General features: G+C 42.6%; 1 protein-coding gene across 1 annotated transcript in view; it reads left to right on the top strand.

The window, feature by feature from the left end:
* LOC145343554 (ufm1-specific protease 2-like) overlaps positions 1-21,511 on the top strand; it is a 65,796-nt gene that overhangs the window by 18,614 nt on the left and 25,671 nt on the right. The window contains exons 6-7 of the mRNA XM_080189801.1: positions 3,606-3,760; positions 9,289-9,481. Coding sequence (XP_080045927.1) covers positions 3,606-3,760; positions 9,289-9,481 — 348 coding nt within the window. The remainder of the gene's footprint in view (positions 1-3,605; positions 3,761-9,288; positions 9,482-21,511) is intronic.

Here is a 21,511-nt window from a genome sequence, read left to right on the forward strand (position 1 = left end):
GTTCCAGTGGCACTTCTAGATTTACAGAGGAAAGAGCAGTTATTTATCGAGAGAACAAAAAAGGCAGTTATGGCTGTCTCTCATATGTTGGGTGGGATTTTGAGCCCTCGTTAGCTATCAGAGTAAAAAGTGACATCAGTGCAAAATGAGAATCACACTGGCGAAGTCTTATTTTGAGATTTTCCATGCTCCCTCACCCATGATGTAATGAGGTTCCCATCCAGGATGTTCAGGAAAAACACTTAAATGCAAGAGCATCTAATTTGCAATCTGTCCTGTGGGACTACCACCCTCTCTGAATATTCATGACTTGCTGGCGTGGTTTACAACGGTTCCATAAAAATGTGAACCTGGTGACCTTGCATCTGAAGGGAATATCGGAGGTGAACTCACAGCTTGCCATTACCAATCGGGGAGTCAAATGGAGAGGGGGCACCAGCTGGAATGTACAGGGGTGCATATGTAGGCATGGGGGGGAGTGGTTTGCTACTCATTGGTCTTAGTGGGCCTTCATTATTGCGGACCTCTCCTAGGGGTCTGGCTCTTGGTGTGGAGTTGACACTTCTTGGGTCCATCTTGATTGTGTCTGTGATAGTTCCTCAGAGAGATTGTCTTTCTGGAGTAAAGTGGGTGGGAGCGGGAGGAATCGCAGGGTTAGCATAGGGGAAACAGTGAGGTCCCAGGGTGGGGTCTGATGAAATGCCAAGATGCATGAGCAGTGTGGGACATAGGAGGTGATTAGCTCCATGCGGGCAAGAGGACCCTGATACAGAGGAGACAAAGGGGCCAGTCACCATTATCCCCAAAATGCAACTTCAGAGCATGAGCAATGTGGATGTGCTAAGCCACTGGTCATGGAGAGGATAATTGGAGAGGTGATAGCCTAGTGGTATAATCACTGAACTATTAATCCAGAAACTCAGTTGATATTCTGGGGACCCAGGTTTGAATCCCACCATGGCAGCTGGTGGAATGTGAATTCAATAAAAAATGTGGAATTAAGAATCTACTGATGACCATGAAATCATTGTCGATTGTCAGAAAAACCTATCTGGTTCATTAATGTCCTTTAGGGAAAGAGATCTGTCATCCTTCCCCGGTCTGGCCTACATGTGGTTCACTCTCAACTGCCTTCTGAAATGGCCTAGCAAGCCTCTCAGTTCAAAAGTAACCAGGCATGGGCAACAAATGCTGCCCAACCAGCAACACCCCTGTCTCACAAATGAATAAAAAGAAAATTACATCATGGATGCGATCATGAGTGGCTGGCTTTTCAAGATGGACCACTTGTCTGATCCACAACCCATGAGATCTGAGGGAATGAAAGTGAAATCTAAGGCTGAAAACTGAATGCAAATTGGAGCCTATAGATAAATCTAGTGAACCTTGCCTGCCTCAGGTGGAAGATGTTTCCTAATCAAATCCTTGACCCATCCTTGACAAATCAATTACGCCCATTAAGTTAGAACTGTAATACATGATTCTACCACTGATTGGTGCCCAGTAGTTAACCCTTTGGGAGGTGAACCCACGATAAGAGAGTTGGGAGATGAGCCCCCAAGCATTGAACTCCATGAACACCTATACTCACATCTCTATGAGAGAAAGATGACAAAAACTTAGCCCCCAGTGCAAGGGGCAAAGTTGACAGATCACATCAGTCAGCCCTGACCTGACAAGTTTGGTGGCAGCGTTTCATCCCTGAGGAAATAAGTACCCAGTTCGCCAATGCACTCATGTGCCCTCAGTCCTCACTCTTGGGGGTGGGGGGAGAGGGGAAGCAGGCTATGCAAGGTAGATGCCCAAGTGGAATTTGGAGAGGTTGGTGTGGGGAGATGGCCATTGTGTGGGAGAGAAAGGAGTAAAGCCCGTTGGAAAGGTGCTAACATAGGGGAATGTGCACAGGTGAATGTCCCATGTTCTTGAAAGGGCAATGGGTCAGGGCATTATCAGGACATAACAAGGCTCACATTTTTGTTTTCTTTCTTACAGTTTTTGGATTAAGAGGATGATGAAGTTCCTTCTCAACTCAATCTTATTTTGCTCCCCCTTATTTTCAGACCATGCCCCCTAGTTCTAGTTTCACCTGCTAGTGGAAACAATCTCCCTGCTTCTATCTTATTTATTACCTTCATAATCTTATATGTTTCTATAAGATCTCCCCTCATTCCTCTGAATTCCAATGAGTATAGTTCCAGTGTACTCAGTCTCTCCTCATAAGCTCACCCTCTCAACTCTGGAATCAACCTAATGAGTCTCACCCCATTCTGCACCCCCTCCAGTGCCAGTAAATCCTTTCTCAGGTAAGGAGACGAAAACTGTACACAGTGCTCCAGGTTTGGCCTCACAAGCACCTTATGCAGCTGCAACATAAACTCCCTGTTTTTAAATTCCATCCCTCTAGCAATAAAGGATAAAATTCTGAAGCCAGTTGAGCTGGCAGTGGTATTGATTACTATAGAGCAACAGCAATGATATCAATGTGTGGTTACACGTTGGCAGGACCAGTGCCCTCCAGAGAGGGTGGCAGTGCCCGCTGAGATATTGCAGGCAGGACCACACATGGAGGTGTCTTGGAGGAGACACTACAGGCCACAAGTGTACCAAAGGAGAGCATTGTACTCCAGATGTCAGAGATCCAATGCCACAGATAACTGCATCCTTTCTAAGGGACAGTTGACCACTTGTTCCAGGTCATGCAGGAGTCAGCGCCACATGGGCTGGGACGTCACCCATTGCCTGTCATCTTGAAAGTTACATCCATGCTGTATTTTTATATCAGCAACTCATTTCAGGGCTGTATGGATTACCTGTGCAAGCAGCATCTTCCAGTCTGCACAAATAAATGAGTACAGGAGGTAACAGATGCGCTATTTGCCAGGACTCATCAGTACATTAACTTTGACCAGGATGAGCCTGGATGCCAGGACCATGGGCTTCACCCTCGCTGCTGGCCTACCCCAAGTGCAGGATCCAAATGCACTTGGCTCTGCGTTCCTCATTGTGGCATTGGGCACCCTTCGTGAACTGCAAGGGATACCACTCCCTCAACATGCAGATCATCTGCAACCATGCAATGCACATAATTCTGGAAAGCCAGCTCAATTTGATATTTCCCCTTTTTTACTTACCTGTTGTTTTATAATGGAGTGTCACAGGGACAGCCAGCAACATTACGGCATATCATCACAGCAAGAGAGGCTGACCTTATGTGACTTCCACCGGAGAGAGTAATTCAGATTTGTAAGTAAGGGGAAACAGTTTTCAGTAAAAATGCCCTTTCAGCAACTATCCATATTAACATGAATATTGCTTCCTGAGGACCCAATGATAAAACTCTCATAATATATTTTCTCTTACCTAATGTGTAAAGCTGGTGGCCTCAAATTCCACTGGGCTATGTGCTGCCAGCCTTGTTGATAAAGGAGATCATTCTGGCAGTGTGAGCACACAGCAAACTTCTAATCCTGGGCTTCTGTTTTCATTCACCCCAGTAATTCACTCAATATCTGCTGACCTGTGTGTTCTATTACTCCGTAGACTGTCACAGTATTACAACTTTTAATCATGATAATAATTCTGGAATGATTATTTTTAACTTTCAGAAAATAATAAACCTGCAGATTCAGTTTGAAATGACAAGGCCTGAGCTCACTCAAAGGTGTGTTATCCAGTATGGTAACGTGGCACAATCCCACTACAAGCTGACTCTCCCTGTCGATGCGATAGTATTCGCAAATCCAGAGGATCCATGGGGAAAGTATGTATTGTCCTAAGTACTGAATTGTTTCTGATATAACTTAGTATGTTAATAATGAAATAATGTAATCCTAGTAAACAACATTTTACTGGTAAAACAATTCTTTAACATTGTGCCTCCATTATAACATAAGCCAAATATTTTCACAAAACATTAAATCTGCTGACCCAATTTGTGTTGTATCCTGAGGCATTTGTTGGAAATCTTGGGCCAATAGACTGTCTTCTCTGGAGGCACAAAATCTTTTTTTTATTCATTCGTGAGACATGGGCATCGCTGGCTGGCCAGCATTTATTGTCCATCCCTCATTGCCTCAGGGCAGTTGAGAGTCAACCACATTGCTGTGGCTCTGGAATCACATGTACACCAGACCAGGTAAGGATGGCAGATTTCCTTCCCTAAAGGACAATAGTGAATGAAACAGGTTTTCCCACAACTGACAATGGTTTCATGGTCATCAATAGATTCTTAATTCCAGTTTTTATTTATTGAAATAAGTAATAATGTCTCCATTGATTTAAGTTCTTTGGTAATGATCGAAATGATTCTATGGAAACGATTTCATTTGCTCTTATTGCTGACAATTAACTAACCCCTTATAAGCCATGTTTAACCAGCTTCTCAATTTTAAGGGTGAACAGTGACATCCTCTTGAATACCTCAGCGGGTGGGTTTCCCCGGATTCCCCTTCACCCTTACGCAGATCCACAGAAGCCAGTTTCTTTCTTAAAAAAACATGCAAAACTGAGCAAATATACAGCTCAAATATATATCTACTCCCGATCTACTTAGTCCATATCCTTCATAGGGTCATAGAGGTTTACAGCATGCAAACAGGCCCTTCAGCCCAACTTGTCCATGCCGCCATTATTTTTTCTTTTAAAACCCCTAAGCTAATCCCAATTGCCCGGATTTAGCCCAAATCCCTCTATACCCATCATACTCATGTAACTATCTAAATGCTTTTTAAAAGATAAAATTGTGTCTGCTTCTACTATTGCCTCTGGCAGCTTGTTCCAGACACTTATCATCCTTTGTGCGAAAACATTGCCCCTCTGGACACTTTTGTATCTCTCCCCTCTCACCTTAAACCTATGCTCTCTAGTTTTAGATTCCCCTATCTTTGGGAAAAGATATTGACTATCTACCTTGTCTGTGCCCCTCATTATTTTATAGACCTTTATAAGGTCAACCCTCAGCCTCCTACGCTCCAGAGAAAAAAATCCCAGTCTATTCAGCGTCTCCTTATAACTCAATCCATCAAGTCCCCGGTAGCATCCTAGTAAATCTTTTTTGCACTCTTTCTAGTTTAATAATACTAATGGAGGCATTCAAATCATGAATACTCCATCAAGTATCCTCTCAGGCTTGTCTTCTTAAGAACACCCTCTCTAAAGATTTAACATCCTTCTTAAAGTGTGTTGCCCACAATTACTCCAGTTGAGGCAGTAACAGAAGGCAGGATTCCCCCCCTCCACCCCCCTCCACCCCCAACTACCACCAATGTACTCAACATAGGAGTGGGCATGAAAACATCACTTTTCCTGCAGTCCACACGTGTGGGTTTTTCCACCCTATCAACCACCTCCTGCCTCCTTAATTATGCATGCACAGGAAACAAGCTGAATCGCAAGCAGACTGCCTCAAAATCATCCACATCACCACTTCCTCACACAAGGTGCTATATTTAGACAACAGCAGCACACAGTCTTCTTGCTAAATTTCTGGGAGGGTACCAGAAGACTAGAAACAGCCAATGTGATGCCCTTGTTCAACAAAGGAGAAAAGCAGAAGGCAGGGAACTTTTGGCCAGTTAATTTAGCCTCTCCTTTCTTACTCCTTTCTTTCCTTCCTATTTTTCTTGAACACCTTGGTCTGGGTTTTCCTGTCCCAACAGGTGGCTTACCCCACATCAGCAAGGTTTTTAAAACGGCAGACATGACCCAATTCTGGGGTATTTGTGCCTGTTCCCATTGCCAGTAAATTTGAACAGCCCAGGATAAGTTTGCAGGAGGCCAGTCAGCATGAAGCTGTCCCATCATTGTTGCTCCATTGTAGAGGTGGGTATTTCAGACCCTCACAATTTAGATGGAATTTTTGGAGCCAACATGGTTCTCTTCATTTCTTGAACCATGGAGAACTCTGGTCTGCAGATGAACATGTTTGACAGGTGAGTTCAAAGGTGTTGTTATCCTCACATGTTGTAATGTAATGCTGTTTGATAAGTTACATATTTTTCCTATAAGGTGATTGGTGATTGGGCTTTGTCTTGGAACCACAATTGTCATTAAACTGATCAACAGTTTGCAAATGGAAAGGTTTTTAAATGCATTAGAATATATCATCCACTGGTTAAGTGCACTTCTGCATTGAATAATGTTGCAATTCTTTCAATGCTCCTGGTGCTTTAATCTTTTAATTGAATTTCAACTCAGACACCTGTTTCCCTGGGCAGAGTTTAATGGACCTTGTCAGTGGGTTTTCAAATGGAGGAGGGCCATAAAATTACCCCAGCGGCCTTTCTGCCACCCACCTGCTCACCTGTGACCTGTCTGCAATTTTACAGGAGATGAGCAAGGGTAAGGAGAGCCCACCAACCCTGACTTGAATTGAAGCCATTAAATGTACAATTTCTCACCACTTAGGGGCTGCTTCCTGCCTGGTGTTAATTTTGAGGCTGGCATGATGTTAGAGGTGGAAGGAAGCCAGCACATTACCCTTTTCAGGACCCAGGCAAGAAAGGGGGATATACTTACCTTACAGACTCCATTTTGTTCATCTGTCAGACCCAGGGTCTGACTACCTTGGCTGCTAGTTCCATCCCTTAACGTAATCATCAAGACTCCCGCCCTCCACTGTCTAATCAACCCTTTCCAATGTCCCCACTTCCATCCCTGCCATGGCACTATGACACTTACCTGCATCCTGGCTGCAGGAATTCAACATGTAGGACTGTTTGTAATCCCAGTGGTCACCTCAAAGACTTAGGCAGCTGAGGAGCAGTCAGCATTAATCAGAACACATTCAGAAACTCCACCACTTGCCAAAATCTTAACATTGCTACAAAGTTTGAACTGCTCTAAAAATGCTCAAGAATCTTGACACCATTCAGGACAAAGCAGTCCATATGATTGGCACCCCATCTACCATTAAATGTTTATTTCCTCCAAACCTGCAACCTATATCACCTAGAAAGACAATGACAGCAAATGCATGGGACGATCACCAACACAAGGTCCCCTCCAAGTCACACACTATCCTGACTTGGAAATATATCACAATTCCTTCTCTGTTCTTGGGTCAAAATTCTGGAACTCCCTTCTTAACAGCATTGTGGATATATTTACAACACATGGACAGCAGTGCTTCAGGAAGGCACATCACCACCACCTTCTGCAATAAAAATGGGCAATAAATGCTGGCCTAACCAACAATGCCCACATCTCATAAAAGAATACATTTTAAAAATGGCTAAGCTCTGTAAGTGATTTCAAATACTTAAATGTACTCATTGCTGGAGTGTTTGGTTATACAATTATGCAATATAATCTAATTTTGAATGCTTGGCTGAATTTTAAACACACTGGTGGATTTAACTCATCAAGGGTTATTAGTACAGTTGCAGAATAGAATCTCATTATGAATGTTTGCCAAACTCACTAACAGATCCAGCTCAGCATGGGTCATTAATGTAGCTGTCTAGGGAACTGTGAGTTTGTTTCTCTTGATGCCACAGCTAGAGTACTGTGTATAGTTCTGATTGCCACACCAAAGGAAATATGTGATTACACTAGAGAGGGTGCAGAAGCGATTCACTAGGATGTTGCTCAGGCTGGAGCATTGCAGTTATGAAGATAAGCTGGTTAGAGCAGAGAAGACTTGTGGGGGGGAGGAAACTGATTGAGTTCTACAAAATCATGAAGAACATAGATAGGGTAGATAGGGAGAAACTTTTCCTCTTAGTTGAGGGGTAAATAACCAGGAGGCATAGATTTAAGGTCATGGGCATAGATTTTATTTGGAGGGAATTTGAGGAAAAACCTTTTTACCCAGAGGGTGGTGGGAATATGGAACTCACTTCCACAAAGGGCGGTAGAGTTGGGAACCCTCATAGCATTTAAGAAGAATATAGATGAGCCGTTGAAATGCCGCATGATTATGGATCAAGTGCTGGAAAATGGGATTAGAATAGACAGGTATGACTGACATAGACACGATGGGCTGAAGGGCCTCTTTCTGTGCTGCATGACCCTATGAGTTTTATGAGCTTTAAAGGGGATAAAGATTTTTGCAGTGGTTTTTGATTTACTGTCTTGATTTGACAATCTTCTGATCTCGTAATGTAATCATTGTTTTTGACATAATTATTCAGGTAGATTTATGATCTTCTAATCAGATAATGTTTTTTTGAAGTGGTTTTTGACAAACCACTTATTTATTCTGATAACATGAGTATCTCAAAGACTTCTCAGTGTCATTATGCAGTTCAAAAGTTATGTAGAAGACGGATACTGGAAGAGTGGGCATGAAGGATGATGGGGATATGGGGTCAAGAAGGGTGAGTAGAAAAATGGGATCATGGAGTGAAGGGGATATGGGGAGTTGGGAATGCATAGGATGACAGGATACGAGGAAATGAGAATATGGGTTGAGGAAGGGTATGGACTGCAAGGTTTCCTTCTCAAAGGAAATTAAGAACTGACAATAATTACTTACGTCGGCAGCGATGCACACATTCCATAAAGAATATTTAAAAATATATATGGGGGATATGGGGGAAATAAAGGGATAGGATCAGTGGGGCCTCACACTGTAGAACTCGGTTGAGGCCCCAACAAAAAGAAATGCGTCTTTTAACCTTCCCACCTAGCATTCACCCACCCCCATATCAGAGCTGCCTCGAGAGGCAACTGCAGACCATCCCTGCTAACCCACCATGAGGATATGCAGGTGACACTGTCGGGTGGGATAGTGACATCAGGAAACAGCCCAATTCATGATTCCCACCTCCATAGTGAAAATCTACCCCCATTGTATCTAGGAATATTTAGAACTCATTCCTGCCCATTTTGGATATCCATTTCGCAAATGAATTCAAGAATAAGGCTCTGAAAAAATCCAAAAAGAAAACAGAGAAATGCTGGAAATCTGAAATAGAAATTGGAACTATATAATAAATAATAAGAGCTCCATCCAGGCATTTGTTGCAAATTTTGATCAAGATTTCAGTTTCAATTACATTCTGGCACCTGATATTTAGCAGTGAGCTAGAATTGTGAAATTTGAATAGGATTGAATTTGAAAGTAAAATGAGAAAAATAAACATGAATTCCATGTTTATTGAGTGGAAAGATGTTTAATTTAAATTATTCTGCAATTATTTGAGGAGAAGAGGATGAATTGGTAGGGAATCTAAATTACTCTACATAATTTTGAGTCTGAGATAAAGTAAGTTTCTTATCCAATTAAGTTATATATCAAATGATTTGTTTGGAACATGCCTTAATGGTGACTGATGTTTTTGATAGTCTACAGGATCAGATTTTGGAAGCAGTTATTGAACAGATAACTGCAATGGACAAATGCATTCAGCGATATACAAAAGGAAAAACTGTTCCAAAGCCGCAAGCATACCATTTTGAATTGCCACAGAAAACAACTCTTACTACAGTGGTATACCCAGCTGGAGTCAGTGAGGAAAGTCTGGAACCGCAACGAAAAGTATGGTTGGAGCCCAGGTCACTTTTTTCATTTATACGGTCTGTCCGTGAATAACTAAATGTTTAAAGTAGCAATTATATTGTCAATTTTGGATTACTGATCATGGAACAATCTGTCTTTTCACAGTTTCCAAAATGTGCTTGTGTTGGTTATTAAAGGACAGTAGGACTAGGGGGCACAGCCTCAAGATAAAGGGGGGGGGCAGTTTAGAACGGAGTTGAGGAGGAACTTCTTCACTCAAAGGGTGGTGAATCTCTGGAATTCTCTGCCCGTTGAAGTGGTGGAGGCTGCCTCGCTAAATATTTTTAAGACGCGGGTTGATGGGTTTTTGATAAGCGAGGGGATTAAGGGTTATGAGGAGAGGGCGGGAATGTGGAACTGAGCCACAACAGATCAGCCATGATCTTATTGAATGGCGGGGCAGGCTCGAAGGGCTAGATGGCCTATTCCTGCTCCTATTTCTTATGTTCTTATGTTCTTATGATTTAGCATAATACTGTCTCACAAAATAAATGCGATGGGACCCACTGTAACTAAACAGAAAGTGATATGTGCCTAATAGTCAATAGAATCGTTAGAAGCAGTGAAAGTGTTTGTTTCTGAACAATCACAAATCAGTTCTCAAATTACTTCCTCTAATTTCTCTTGCACTTCGCATAGCTTGATTTGGTCACCTATCCAAATAAGAATAAGTCACTAAAATCTAACATGTAAGTGCAGCAAGCAGTTAGGAAAGCAAATGATATGTTGACCTTCATCACAAGGAGACTTGAATACAATGTAAAGATGTCTTTCTGCAATTTTATTGAGCCTTGGTGAAGCCACATTAGGAGTGTCATGTACGGTTTTGGTTTCTTCATCTAAGAAAGGATATACTCACCTTTGAGGGAGTATAACAGAAATTTACGAGATCAATCCCTGGGATGGTAGGATAGTTTTACTAAGAGAAACTGAGGAAATTGGGCCTGTGTTCTCCAAGAGTTTCAAAGAATGAGAGGTCATGTAATTGAAACTTACAAAATTCTTACAGGGCATGACAGGGTAACTGCGGATTGGATGTTTCGCCTGCCTGTTGAGTCTAGAATCAGTGGACACAGTCTCAGAATAAAAGGCAAGTCATCTAACAAAGAGACGGAGAATAATTTCTTCATTCAGAAAGTGGTCAATCTTTGAAATTCTCTACCGCTGAGGGTGTGAAAGGGAAATAGCTGAATATGTTCAGGACAGAAATTGATTGGCTTCAGGCTACTAATGGCATCGGCGAATGTGGAAACAGTGGGAAATGTAAGAACTAGACAGTTAGCCGTGATCTGTTTGAATGGTGGAGTAGACTTGACAGGCCAAATTGCCTACTTCTGCTCCTATTTCCTTTGCTGCATAGTCATTTTTTGAAAGAACCAGTGTACTTGATCTAGTCACATGAGATATTAATCCCTGAACAAATATCTAAAGATTTTCTGCTCTGCCATCAACTGTGATAATTGCCCAGCTTGGAGGGAAGAGGAAAATATATGAACATACAAATTAGGAGCAGGAACAGGACCCTGAAACCTGCTCTGCCATTCAGTACGATCATGGATGATCTGATTATAACCTCAATTTCACATTGCCACATATCCTCAATAATCTTTCATCATCTTGTTAATCAAGAATCTTTCTAGCTTTGCCTTTAAAATATTCAGAGGCTCTGCTTCTACCTCTACCTGAGGAAGGACTCCAGATGTGGTCTCACCAGTGTCCTGTATAACTGAAGCATAACCTCCCTACTTCTCAATTCAATTACCCTCATGATAAACATTAACATTCTATTGGCTTTCCTACTTATTTGTTGTACCTGCATCCTAAACATTTGCCATTCATGCAGTAAGACACCCAGGACCCTCTGCATCTCAGAGCTCTGCAATTCTTCATCATTTAGATAAAATGCTTCTTTTTCATTCTTCTTGCCAAAATAGACAATTTCACATTTTTTTCTACATTATACTCTATTTGCCAGATCTTAACCCATTCACTTAACCGATCCAATGAACCTATGTAGCCTCATTGCATCCTCTTCATGACTTATTTTCCAGATTATCTTTGTATCATCAGCAAATTTAGCAACCATACCTTTGGTCCCTTCATCCAAGTCATTTATATCAGTTATCTAAAATTGAGGCCCTAGCACTAATCCCTATGGCTTATGACTTGCTACATCTTGCCAACTAGAAAATGACCCATTTATGTCTATCCTCTGTTTCCCATTAGCTACCCATGAATTTTTATTTTCTGCATTAATGTTTGATGTGGCACCTGACCAAATGTCTTCTGGACATCTAAGTACAATACATCTACCAGTTCCCCTTTATCCACAGCATGTTACTTCTTCAGAAAAAAACTCCAATAAATTGGTTAAACATGATATCCCTTTCACTAAACGATATTGACTCTGGCTGATTATCTTGATATTTTTCTAGGTTGCCCTGACATAACGTCTTTAATAATAGCTTCTAACATTTCCCCAATGACAGATGATAACCTAAGTGGCCTGTAGTTTCCTGCCTTCTGTCTTCTTCCATTTTTGAATAAAGGAATATGTCAGCTAAAAGATGAAAAGCCAACTGTTTGAGTTTTGGATTGGAGCCAACTTTCTGTGGCTGACTTAGTAAAGCTACACTCAAGCCAGACAGGTCCACAGTGTTGTTATTGATTGGCCAGTCCTACCTAGTGATAGGACTGGTTTATGAGGTTAAATTATTAGTGCAGTTGCATCAACTTGGTTCATTTACTTGAGTTTAGAAGTCTGAAGGACAATAAGATGATGGCATTTAAATTGTTAGAAGGATTGAGTAGGATAGATATGAGAAATTATTTCTTTTGGTAGCAGAACCAAGAACAAGGGACCTTCATGACTATGAAACACAGAAAGTTAATGACCAGAATTTTCCAACCCAGCTTCATAGCGGAGGTGACAAGCTATTGGGCACTGATGGGATCTTCCAGTCCCACTGAAGTCAGTGGCAATTTGCAAGGCTCTCCAGACTCATTACCGGGGAATCACACAGGGGTCAATTTCAGTAGGGACAGGGAAATCACATCAACAGGAAGGGCTGGAAAGTACCACCCAAAATGCAGATGCAGCAAGCAATTAGGAAAGCAATTATTGTGATCATCTTCAATACAAAGGGATTAGAGTAAGAACTAAATAATCTTAGTTCAATTGGTTACAATCTTGCTCATACCACATCTGGATCTCTCTATCTAAGGAAGGATATAGTAGCCATGGGAGGGATTTCAAAGGCTCAAAAGGAAAAGTTCATTCCTGAGGTGAGTAAGCTGGACTTTAAGGAAACTCTCAAATTCAGAAGATAAGGCCAAGATTCTCCCAAAAAAAAGTGCCCAATGTATGGGAAAATAGGAGTATTTCCCACCCATTTTTTGAGTGTGCTTACAAAGTGAATGTCCAACACTATGAGCATTGTAGAGTGCCTCAGCATGATGCACTCTGGTAAGCAGGAGGTGGGGCTTATTCCACCCAAGAAGCTGGCAGCATAGCACTGAGTAGTTCACTGCACATGCGCCAATCTGTCAGTGCAGAGATCGGTGCATGCGCAGAGGTCCCCTATTGCTGACCTCCCGATTACTGGCTATCCCAATCTCCGGCCAGTTCTGCAACCCCCAGATCGATGGTCTTCAGATCCCCCACCCAACCCCCGATCACTGGCCTACCAGACCTCTTAGGCCAGCCCCGATCTCCCCCATCATGGCCAGCCCCGCCTCACCCTGATGACTGAGCCAGACACCAACTCCCCCCACCCCTCCCCTACTCCCCACCCCTCGACAACCCCTACCGCCCACCCCAATGAATAGGGCCAACCCCGCCTCACTCCGATGGCCAGTCCTGATAGCCCTCAACCCCTCCCTCTCCCACCAATCTTGATAGCAGTATGGCAACGGGTCAGCCGCCCCCCCCCCCCCCCCCCCCATAGGCCCCACCCCAGTACACCCTGCCCCCTCTGGTCCTGCTCTCTTGGCACTGCCTGGTGCCCTGTGGGCAGTGCTAGTTTGCCACTTGGACAGTCCCAGGGGGGCACTGCCCAAGGGGCACTCCCTTATCCCCAATCTTTCTAGGGGCACACAATGCCTTTGTTTCCTCCACTGGGGGCATCACAATACTTGTTCTCCATTAATGGAGAGAATTGTAAACACTGCTGGAGGAAACGACTCCCGATTACATTCCAAGCCTGGGAAACTCGCAACCAGCGTAACGCTGGTTGTGAACTTCACTAAAGGTTCCCTGTGAGTGTCTAGCGGCCTGCTGTGCTAGAATCCCGGTCAATATTATTGTAAGATGGCAAATTCTTAAACAGCTTAACAGTGTAGATAATGGAAGATATGTCTTCTTGTTAGGGAGTCTAGAACTGGCATCACAGTCTCAGAATATGAGATTGGCTATCAAAAACCAAAATGAGGTGAAATTACTTCATTTAGGGGTTTGCTGATCTTTCTATGTCTGTATCCCACAGGGCTATGGAGGCTCAGGGCACAATCTTACCGGCCATTCATACCCCACTGCCACTGCAAATGAAAAAGAGGAATTTGGCGCTCAGCCAAAAAGTTCCCTCCTCAATATTGAACATAACCAAGGCAAAATCAATGCATGTTTAGATATTGAGAGGAATTTAAATTTAAATGGGGAACTGTTAAAAAAAAATTTCACAGAATGTGGGCATCTCAGGCTAAGCCATCATTCATTCCCCAACCCTAATTGTCCTTGAGAAGGTGGTGGTGAGTTGTCTTCCTGAACCGCTGCAGTCAATGTGGTGCTGGTACACCCACAGAGCTGATGAGATGGGGGTTCCAGAATTTTGACTCAGTAACAGTAAAGGAACAGTGATATATTTCCAAGTCACGTTGGTGTGTGGCTTGGAGGGGAACTTGGGGGAGATGCTGTTCCTATGCATCAACTACCCTTGTCCTTCTAAGTGGGAGAAGTTGCGGTTATATCAAAGAAGTCTTGGTGAATTGCTGCAGTGCATCTTCTATTTTGTACACACTGCTGCGACTGTGCATCAATGGTACCAGGAGTGAATGTTGAATGTGGTTGATGCCATATAAAATCAAATGGACTGCTTTGTCCTGAATGGTGTCCAACTTATTGAATCTTGTTGCTCATCCAGGCAAGTGTAACGTATTCCATGAATGAGCCACTCAGCCCCTCAAGCCTGCGCTCCACCCAATAAAATCATGACTGATCTGATTGTAACCTCATTCCCACATTCCTGCTTACCCTTGATAACCTTTCTCTGTACGTTCTAACATTCTTACATGCTGCATAATCTTATAATGATAATTTTTACATAAAGGGTAACAGAAATCTGGAACTTTGTTTTGTAGATTGTGGACAGGCCTTTGGGGAACCAGGATGGGAGTTAGTCACTGCAGAATTCCTAACTTCTGACCTGCTCTTGTAGCCACAAAATTTATACAGCTGGCCCACTTGTGTTTCAGGTCAATAGTAACCCCCAGGATGTTGCTCGTGGGAGATTGAGTGATGGTTATGCTATTGAATGTTAAGGGGAGATAATTGGATTCTCACTTATTGGAGAAGGTTATTGCCTGGCATTTATGTGGCTGAATGTTACTTCCCACTTATCAGCCCAAGCCTGACTGTTCTTGCTGCATAAGGACATGGATTACTTCAGTATCTAAGGAGTACGGGAAGATGGAATTGAGGCAGAAGATCTGGCATGATCATATAGAATGATGGAGAAGGTTTGAAAGGCCACATGGACTAACCCTCCTTCTAAACAAACATATGACTAAAAGCATTAGGAGCAGGAGTAGGCCACTCAGCCCATCAAGCCTATTTTGCTAGTCAATAAAATCTTGGCTGATCTGATTATAACTCAATCCCACATTCCTGCTTACCCCCAATAGTCATTCTATGTATGCTCTAACATTCTGATATGCTGTGTGGTCTTAATATTAAAGTTTCCACATAAAGGATGGTAGAAAACTGGAACTTTTTCCCCAAAAGAGCAGTGAATGTTGGGATAATTGAATATTCAAGACGGGCTGATATGATTCTAATCAATCAACATATCAAGGTATATAATTGGATTTAGGAGTACTTATTAGCTAAGATCTAATTGAACAGGTGGAGCTGGCTTGAGGAGCTGGAAGGCCTACTCTTGTTCCTAATAAAGTGGGCATGTTCTTTCTTGGATGCCCAATGAGTAGGACAATCCTTACTAGATGGCAGAGAGTCTTCAATGCTGACACTGCATGGATTAAACTCTAGTCAAACCATCCAAGTACTTGAGAGGCTCCTAAATTCCCAGCTTGGGTCACTGACTGTGTGGAGTTTGCACATATGTACCCTCTACAAAAGGGATGGTCTGCACCTGAACCAGAGGGGTACTAATATCTTGGGGGGGAAAATTTGCCAATGCTATTCAGGGGGGTTTAAACTGATTCAGAGGGGGGATGGCAACCTGAATTGTAGCTCCAATGTACAGGAGGGTGAGAATAGGGAGATCATGGATAAGGTTTCTAGGCCGCAGCAGAGTATTGGCAGGCGGGAGGGTGGGTTGAAGTGTGTATACTTTAATGCGAGGAGCATATGCAATAAGGTGGATGAACTTGCAACCTGGATTGGTGCCTGGGACTTCGATGTTGTGGCCATTTCAGAGACATGGATAGAGCCGGGACAGGAATGGTTGTTGCAGGTTCTGGGGTTCAGATGTTTCAGTCAGAGCAGAGAAGGTGGTAGAAGAGGGGGAGGCGTGGCATTGTTAGTCAAGGACTATATTATGGTGGCAGAAAGGACGTTTGATGTAAACCTGTCTATTGAGGTCGTATGGGCTGAGATTAGAAACAAGAAAGGAGACGTCACCCTGCTGGGAGTTTTTTATAGACCTCCAAAAAGTTCCAGAGATGTAGAGGAAAGGATTGCAAAGATAATCCTGGATAGGTGCGAGAATAACAGGGTAGTTGTTATGGGGGACTTTAACTTTACAAATATCGATTGGAAAAGCTATAGCTCAAGCACGTTAGAGGGGTCAGTTTTTGTCCAATGTGTGCAGGAAGGTTTCCTAACATAGTATGTAGATAGGCCAACAAGAGGTGAAGCTACATTGGATTTGGTACTGGGTAATGAACCAGACCAGGTGTTAGTCTTGGAGGTAGGTGAGCACTTTAGTGATAGTGTGAGAAACACAGCTCACAGTTAAACAATTTAGTCAAGTCAAGTTCTGAAGGAGCAAGATTTTATTTGTCGTTCTTGCAAGACCGGGTGTCTAGTCAAAATAGGCACACCTTACATAGATTTGCAGCACATTTTATACTGTTTTTCAAACATTGTGATGGCTTGTATTGTGTTATTCCCCCTTATTTGGCTGTTAACCTTGTTAACTTTAAACACTGTAAATGGCTTGTATTGTGTCATTCCTTCAATTAACACTCTCTCAACTCCCATTTTGCGCTTAATCTCATCACTGCGGTTATCTGTTTCGTGTAACCTAGTTAACTGTCTGTCACGTGCCTCCCCCTTTCTGTATGCTGCTGAACTCGTCCATCACTGCTGATTGTACTGTTAGCTCTTGCAGCCTTAAAAATTACACTACTTCTCACAATCCCCCCTTTTCTTTTTACTGTCTGTAATTTTTCACTAGCATCCCTTTTTCCAGGTTTAGTCCAGATATGCGCGAGTAGGTTGTTCCAGTTTGGCGAACATACTATTCACTTGCTCGTCCCAATCTTATATAATTTATCCAATCTACGTTCTTATTTATTGTTACCCACCAAAACAAGGATTCAAACCCAGCTGTAATCTGATTTCGAGCTTTAAATTCATCTGGAACTCCCCGAGGCACTCCTATGGGATCTAGATATATCTTTTCATCAAAAGAAATTCCTATCACTGATCTCTTGTTTTTCCTGATCCTTTTGATTTTTCAAATGCCAGGGTAAATGGTATAGCCAATTGGACAATTGCACATGTACCTTTCCACTGAGGGGGTAGAGTTGGCCTCAGTACCCTTCCTCCACAATACCACCATATATCTGCTCTGGGGATTTTCAATGATGAATAGTTCCCTCCCATTCCGTTCTCTGTAATGCTCCTGACCTCTGAGCATGATTCTAACTCCCCCATATTATGAGTTAACTCTGCCCTTTGTCGGTTCACACATGAAGTGTGATTCACAACGGCAGTGAGAAACTGAGGGGGAGTTTTTAAGTTCTTTGCTTCCACAGGAGGGAACATCAGGGATAGGGATGTGCAGTTCGGGTTGCCCCATGCTTCCTTTTCTTGATACAGGGCTAACATGCACTCCATACCTCTTCTGTCGCGTTTCCATCCCAGAGGGAAGGGTACTATTTGGGCCACTGGCTTCCCAGACGCACAGGCATAGCAATTGCTTTTATTTAAGCTTTTTACAGTGTATTTGACCCATTCTACCCAGGCATTAGTCTCCTCATACCCAGTCTCTATTTCAAGGATTTGTTTTAGGTTGTTTACTTCGACCACTCTTACTGCCCTTGGGTCGTTTTGGGGAACCTTATCATTCTAGTCAGGTGTTTTCAAATTTTTATCTACATAGATTCGGAAACAACATTTCAATTTGCTATCTTTTCCTCCCTCCTTTACCCTAATTCCAAATACTGCCTGGTGCAATTGTTGGTCCCTGGTCCAGTTACCTGTAAAGAAGGGCCCACCAGCTATGGAGTACCGGGAGAGGTTCTTAGGATCTAAGACTGGACCGCTTATTTTTTTTTCAGTCCATTTGGTCCCTATAAGATTGTATTCCTTATCTAGGCATTCTGATCTTGGCTGCATATGTTTCTGATGAAGGGATATTATGGAAGGGAGTTTACCCCAAGGATACTTTCCGTCGGCATAAAATTGTAAGGATTCTACCGAATATTTTCGCTGGCTCACCAGATCCCCACATATTACCAAAGAACACAGGTCTGTCTCTACTACCTGTGTTGTAGTGAGATCCAGAACCGTAACTGAGCTCATAGTGTTTCCCTTGTCCTCTTCTAACTTATCTGAATTATATCCCATACTTGTAAGTACTCTCTTGGACAAGAGGAAGGAAAGCATTATCCAGGTTACCCCTTCCATTCTATCCCTTTCTCGTTACCTTTTAGGAGAGAACTTAATTCAAAACAGTTCCTTTCCCGCGCTCACGCCGCAACTAAAAATTGATTATTTAGCGTCTTTTAAATTTCAGCTTCAAAGGTTCTTCAGTCAGTTTGACCATCCACGTGTTGGAATTATCTGGAGGTTTTACCAGTCCCTTGATTATAGTATGATGTGTCCACCCCTTTTCAGCAGTCCTGATTACTGTCTCAGTTGTTAGGAGTGCTTGATATGGTTCCTCCCATTCCGGTTGCAGCTTAGTTTCTTTCCATGACTTTACCAGGACCCAATCTCCTGGTTGAATTGTATGTACCGTGAAGTCGAGGGCTGGAGTCTGCGACAATAATCCTTGTTTCCTAAGGGAAGATATCGAGGAGGACAGGCCCAGTATATATTTCTTTACAAATTGATCATTCATTTCAGGAACCGGTAACTCCCCGACTGCCCCCATATAAGGTAGTCCAAATAGCATTTCATAGGGGGATAAACCCAAATCCTTTCGAGGAGCTGTACAAATACGCAAAAGTGCTTTTGGTAAGCACTTAGTCCAAGGGAGTTTCGTTTCTATTATCAGCTTAGATCCTCTGTCCACTTTAAAACATTAGGTTCTTCTTCTAACAGTTTCAAATATAGTTGTTTAGTTTTCTGTGCGTACCCTTTGATCCACAATCTACAGTATCCTACTAATCCCAAGAACCTCCTAAGTTCCTTTTTAGTCCATAGTATATTTAGATCTAGGATTCCTTGTATTCTTTCTGGATCTATTCTTCTCCTTCCCTCACTGATTAGGTGTCCAAGGTATTTAACTTCCTTCTCTACGTACTGCAGCTTTTTCTTTGACACCCTGAATCCCTGTTGTCCCAGATAATTCAATAAGCTATTTGTGGCTTCTATTACCTTTTCCTTTCCTCCTCCTGTTACTAGTAGGTCATCTACATATTGTAGTAACGTGATTTCATCAGGCTTTTTAAATCTTTCTAACACCTGCTCTAAGACTTGACCGAAAAGATTTGGGGACTCTGTGAACCCCTGTGGGAGCACTGTCCACCTGAACTGCTGTTTCCGTCCTGTGATAGGATTTTCCCACTCAAAAGCAAATAAGTCTCGACTTTCTTCCACCAGTGGGCATGTCCAAAATGCATCTTTTAGGTCCACTACACTGAACCATCCGTGATCAGGAGGAATCTTGCTTAATAAAATATAAGGATTAGGGACAACGGGGTGTCGCATCGTCACTATCTGGTTCAGGGCCCTTAGGTCCTGTACCAGGCGGTACGTTCCCTCAGGCTTCTTTACAGGCAATATAGGGGTATTATAAGGGGACATGCAGGGTTCTAACAGTCCATCTCTAACCAATCCTTCAATTACTGGCTGTAATCCTTTTTTTCCTTGCAAAGGTATAGGGTATTGCTTAACACACACCGTCTCTCCTTTTTTTAAATTTATTTGCAGAGGAGGAGCGTCTAATCCCCCTCGGTTTCCTTCCCCTGCCCAGACTATCGGGTCTATTTGCTGTTCCTGTCCGTCTGTTAATACTGCCATGGTTACTGTTAATTGGTTCTTTTCTACTCCAATTGCCAAACCCAATTTAATTATTAAGTCTCTGCCTAATAAATTACTGCCAACTTCTGGTATGTATAAGAGTTGACCCTCTATCCGCTCAGTCTGGTATTTAAGCATAATCGGTTCAAACATGGGGACTGTAAAACCTTCCCCTTTTACCCCGATACCATTAATTTCTTATCGATTAACTTTATTCCTCTCGGTATAAAATTCAGAGAGGATCTAGTGGCCCCCGTATCCACCAGAAACACCGCATCATCTTGTTGGGGACCCACCTGCAGATTTATCAAGGATTCCCGGTGGATCCCCGGGGGTAGGAACCCCTGACCTCCCTAGTCTTCATCCATACTCATGAGAGGGACTACCCTCTCTTTTTGTAATTCAGGGCACTGTCTTCTAAAATGTCCAACCATTCCACAGTGATAACACCCCTTTTGTTGGGTTCTTTATGTTACCCCACCTTTTAGTGCCCCACCTTTTCTACTTCCTCGTTCCTTCCTTTCAACATACTGATATCCTCGTGTCTTTCCCTCAGTTATTGGTTCCACCCTCTTCCTCACAATCTCATCTACGGCCGCTACCATTATCTTTGCCTTCTGTTTCTCTGTCTCATCTCAGTCAGCTCCTCTTTTTTTTATCCTTTTCTATAAAGATTGGATTCAATCCACGGGACATTAGGGAAATAAGGGCCTGCATCCTAATTGGTTGTGGGTTTAGGGTTGCTTCTTTTGCTATTTCATTGGCTAGCCTGTCCACGGGCATCTCCTTGATCCTTTGGAATATTAAATGTCCCAAATATAACACCTGTGCTTATCGTCTACTATAAAGAAAAACTTATCCTGTGAGTTCAAGTTCAAAGCTATATCTAATACTATAAATACTTCCTGGGACAATGATAATACCAAAATTTGGCCTTTGAACTCCAGGGCTGGAGTTTTCCCAGTGACACTAGGATCTGATGTCTTTCCCTGGTGTGAAGTATTTAAATTGGTCAATGGATTATTCACTGTTCCTCTCCTCGTTACCGGAGCAAGGTTAAAGACCTTCTCCTCAGTATTAAAGTCACCCCCAGGCGCTGTGAGTTTCATGGTCATACTGCCGGGGTAGGGAGGTGATGTCCCTCTGCAGTAGTCTTCTAACACTTGGTTTTGTTTCTCCAGTTCCCTTACTCTGAATTCTAATTCCTTAATCTTTTTTATCCCCACTCCACTTCTTAGTGGAAGTGACTACTTGTTCAATTAGTCCAGCTAACTGATGTATTAACAATACTGCTATTTTCTTTGTTTGGTTTCTCTTTTCTAACTCTCTAATCTGTGATTCTGACGTTTTAATTTTCT

This window comes from Carcharhinus amblyrhynchos, chromosome 5 (genome assembly GCF_965287045.1).
Source record: "Carcharhinus amblyrhynchos chromosome 5, sCarAmb.v2.hapA, whole genome shotgun sequence".
NCBI lineage: Eukaryota > Metazoa > Chordata > Chondrichthyes > Carcharhiniformes > Carcharhinidae > Carcharhinus > Carcharhinus amblyrhynchos.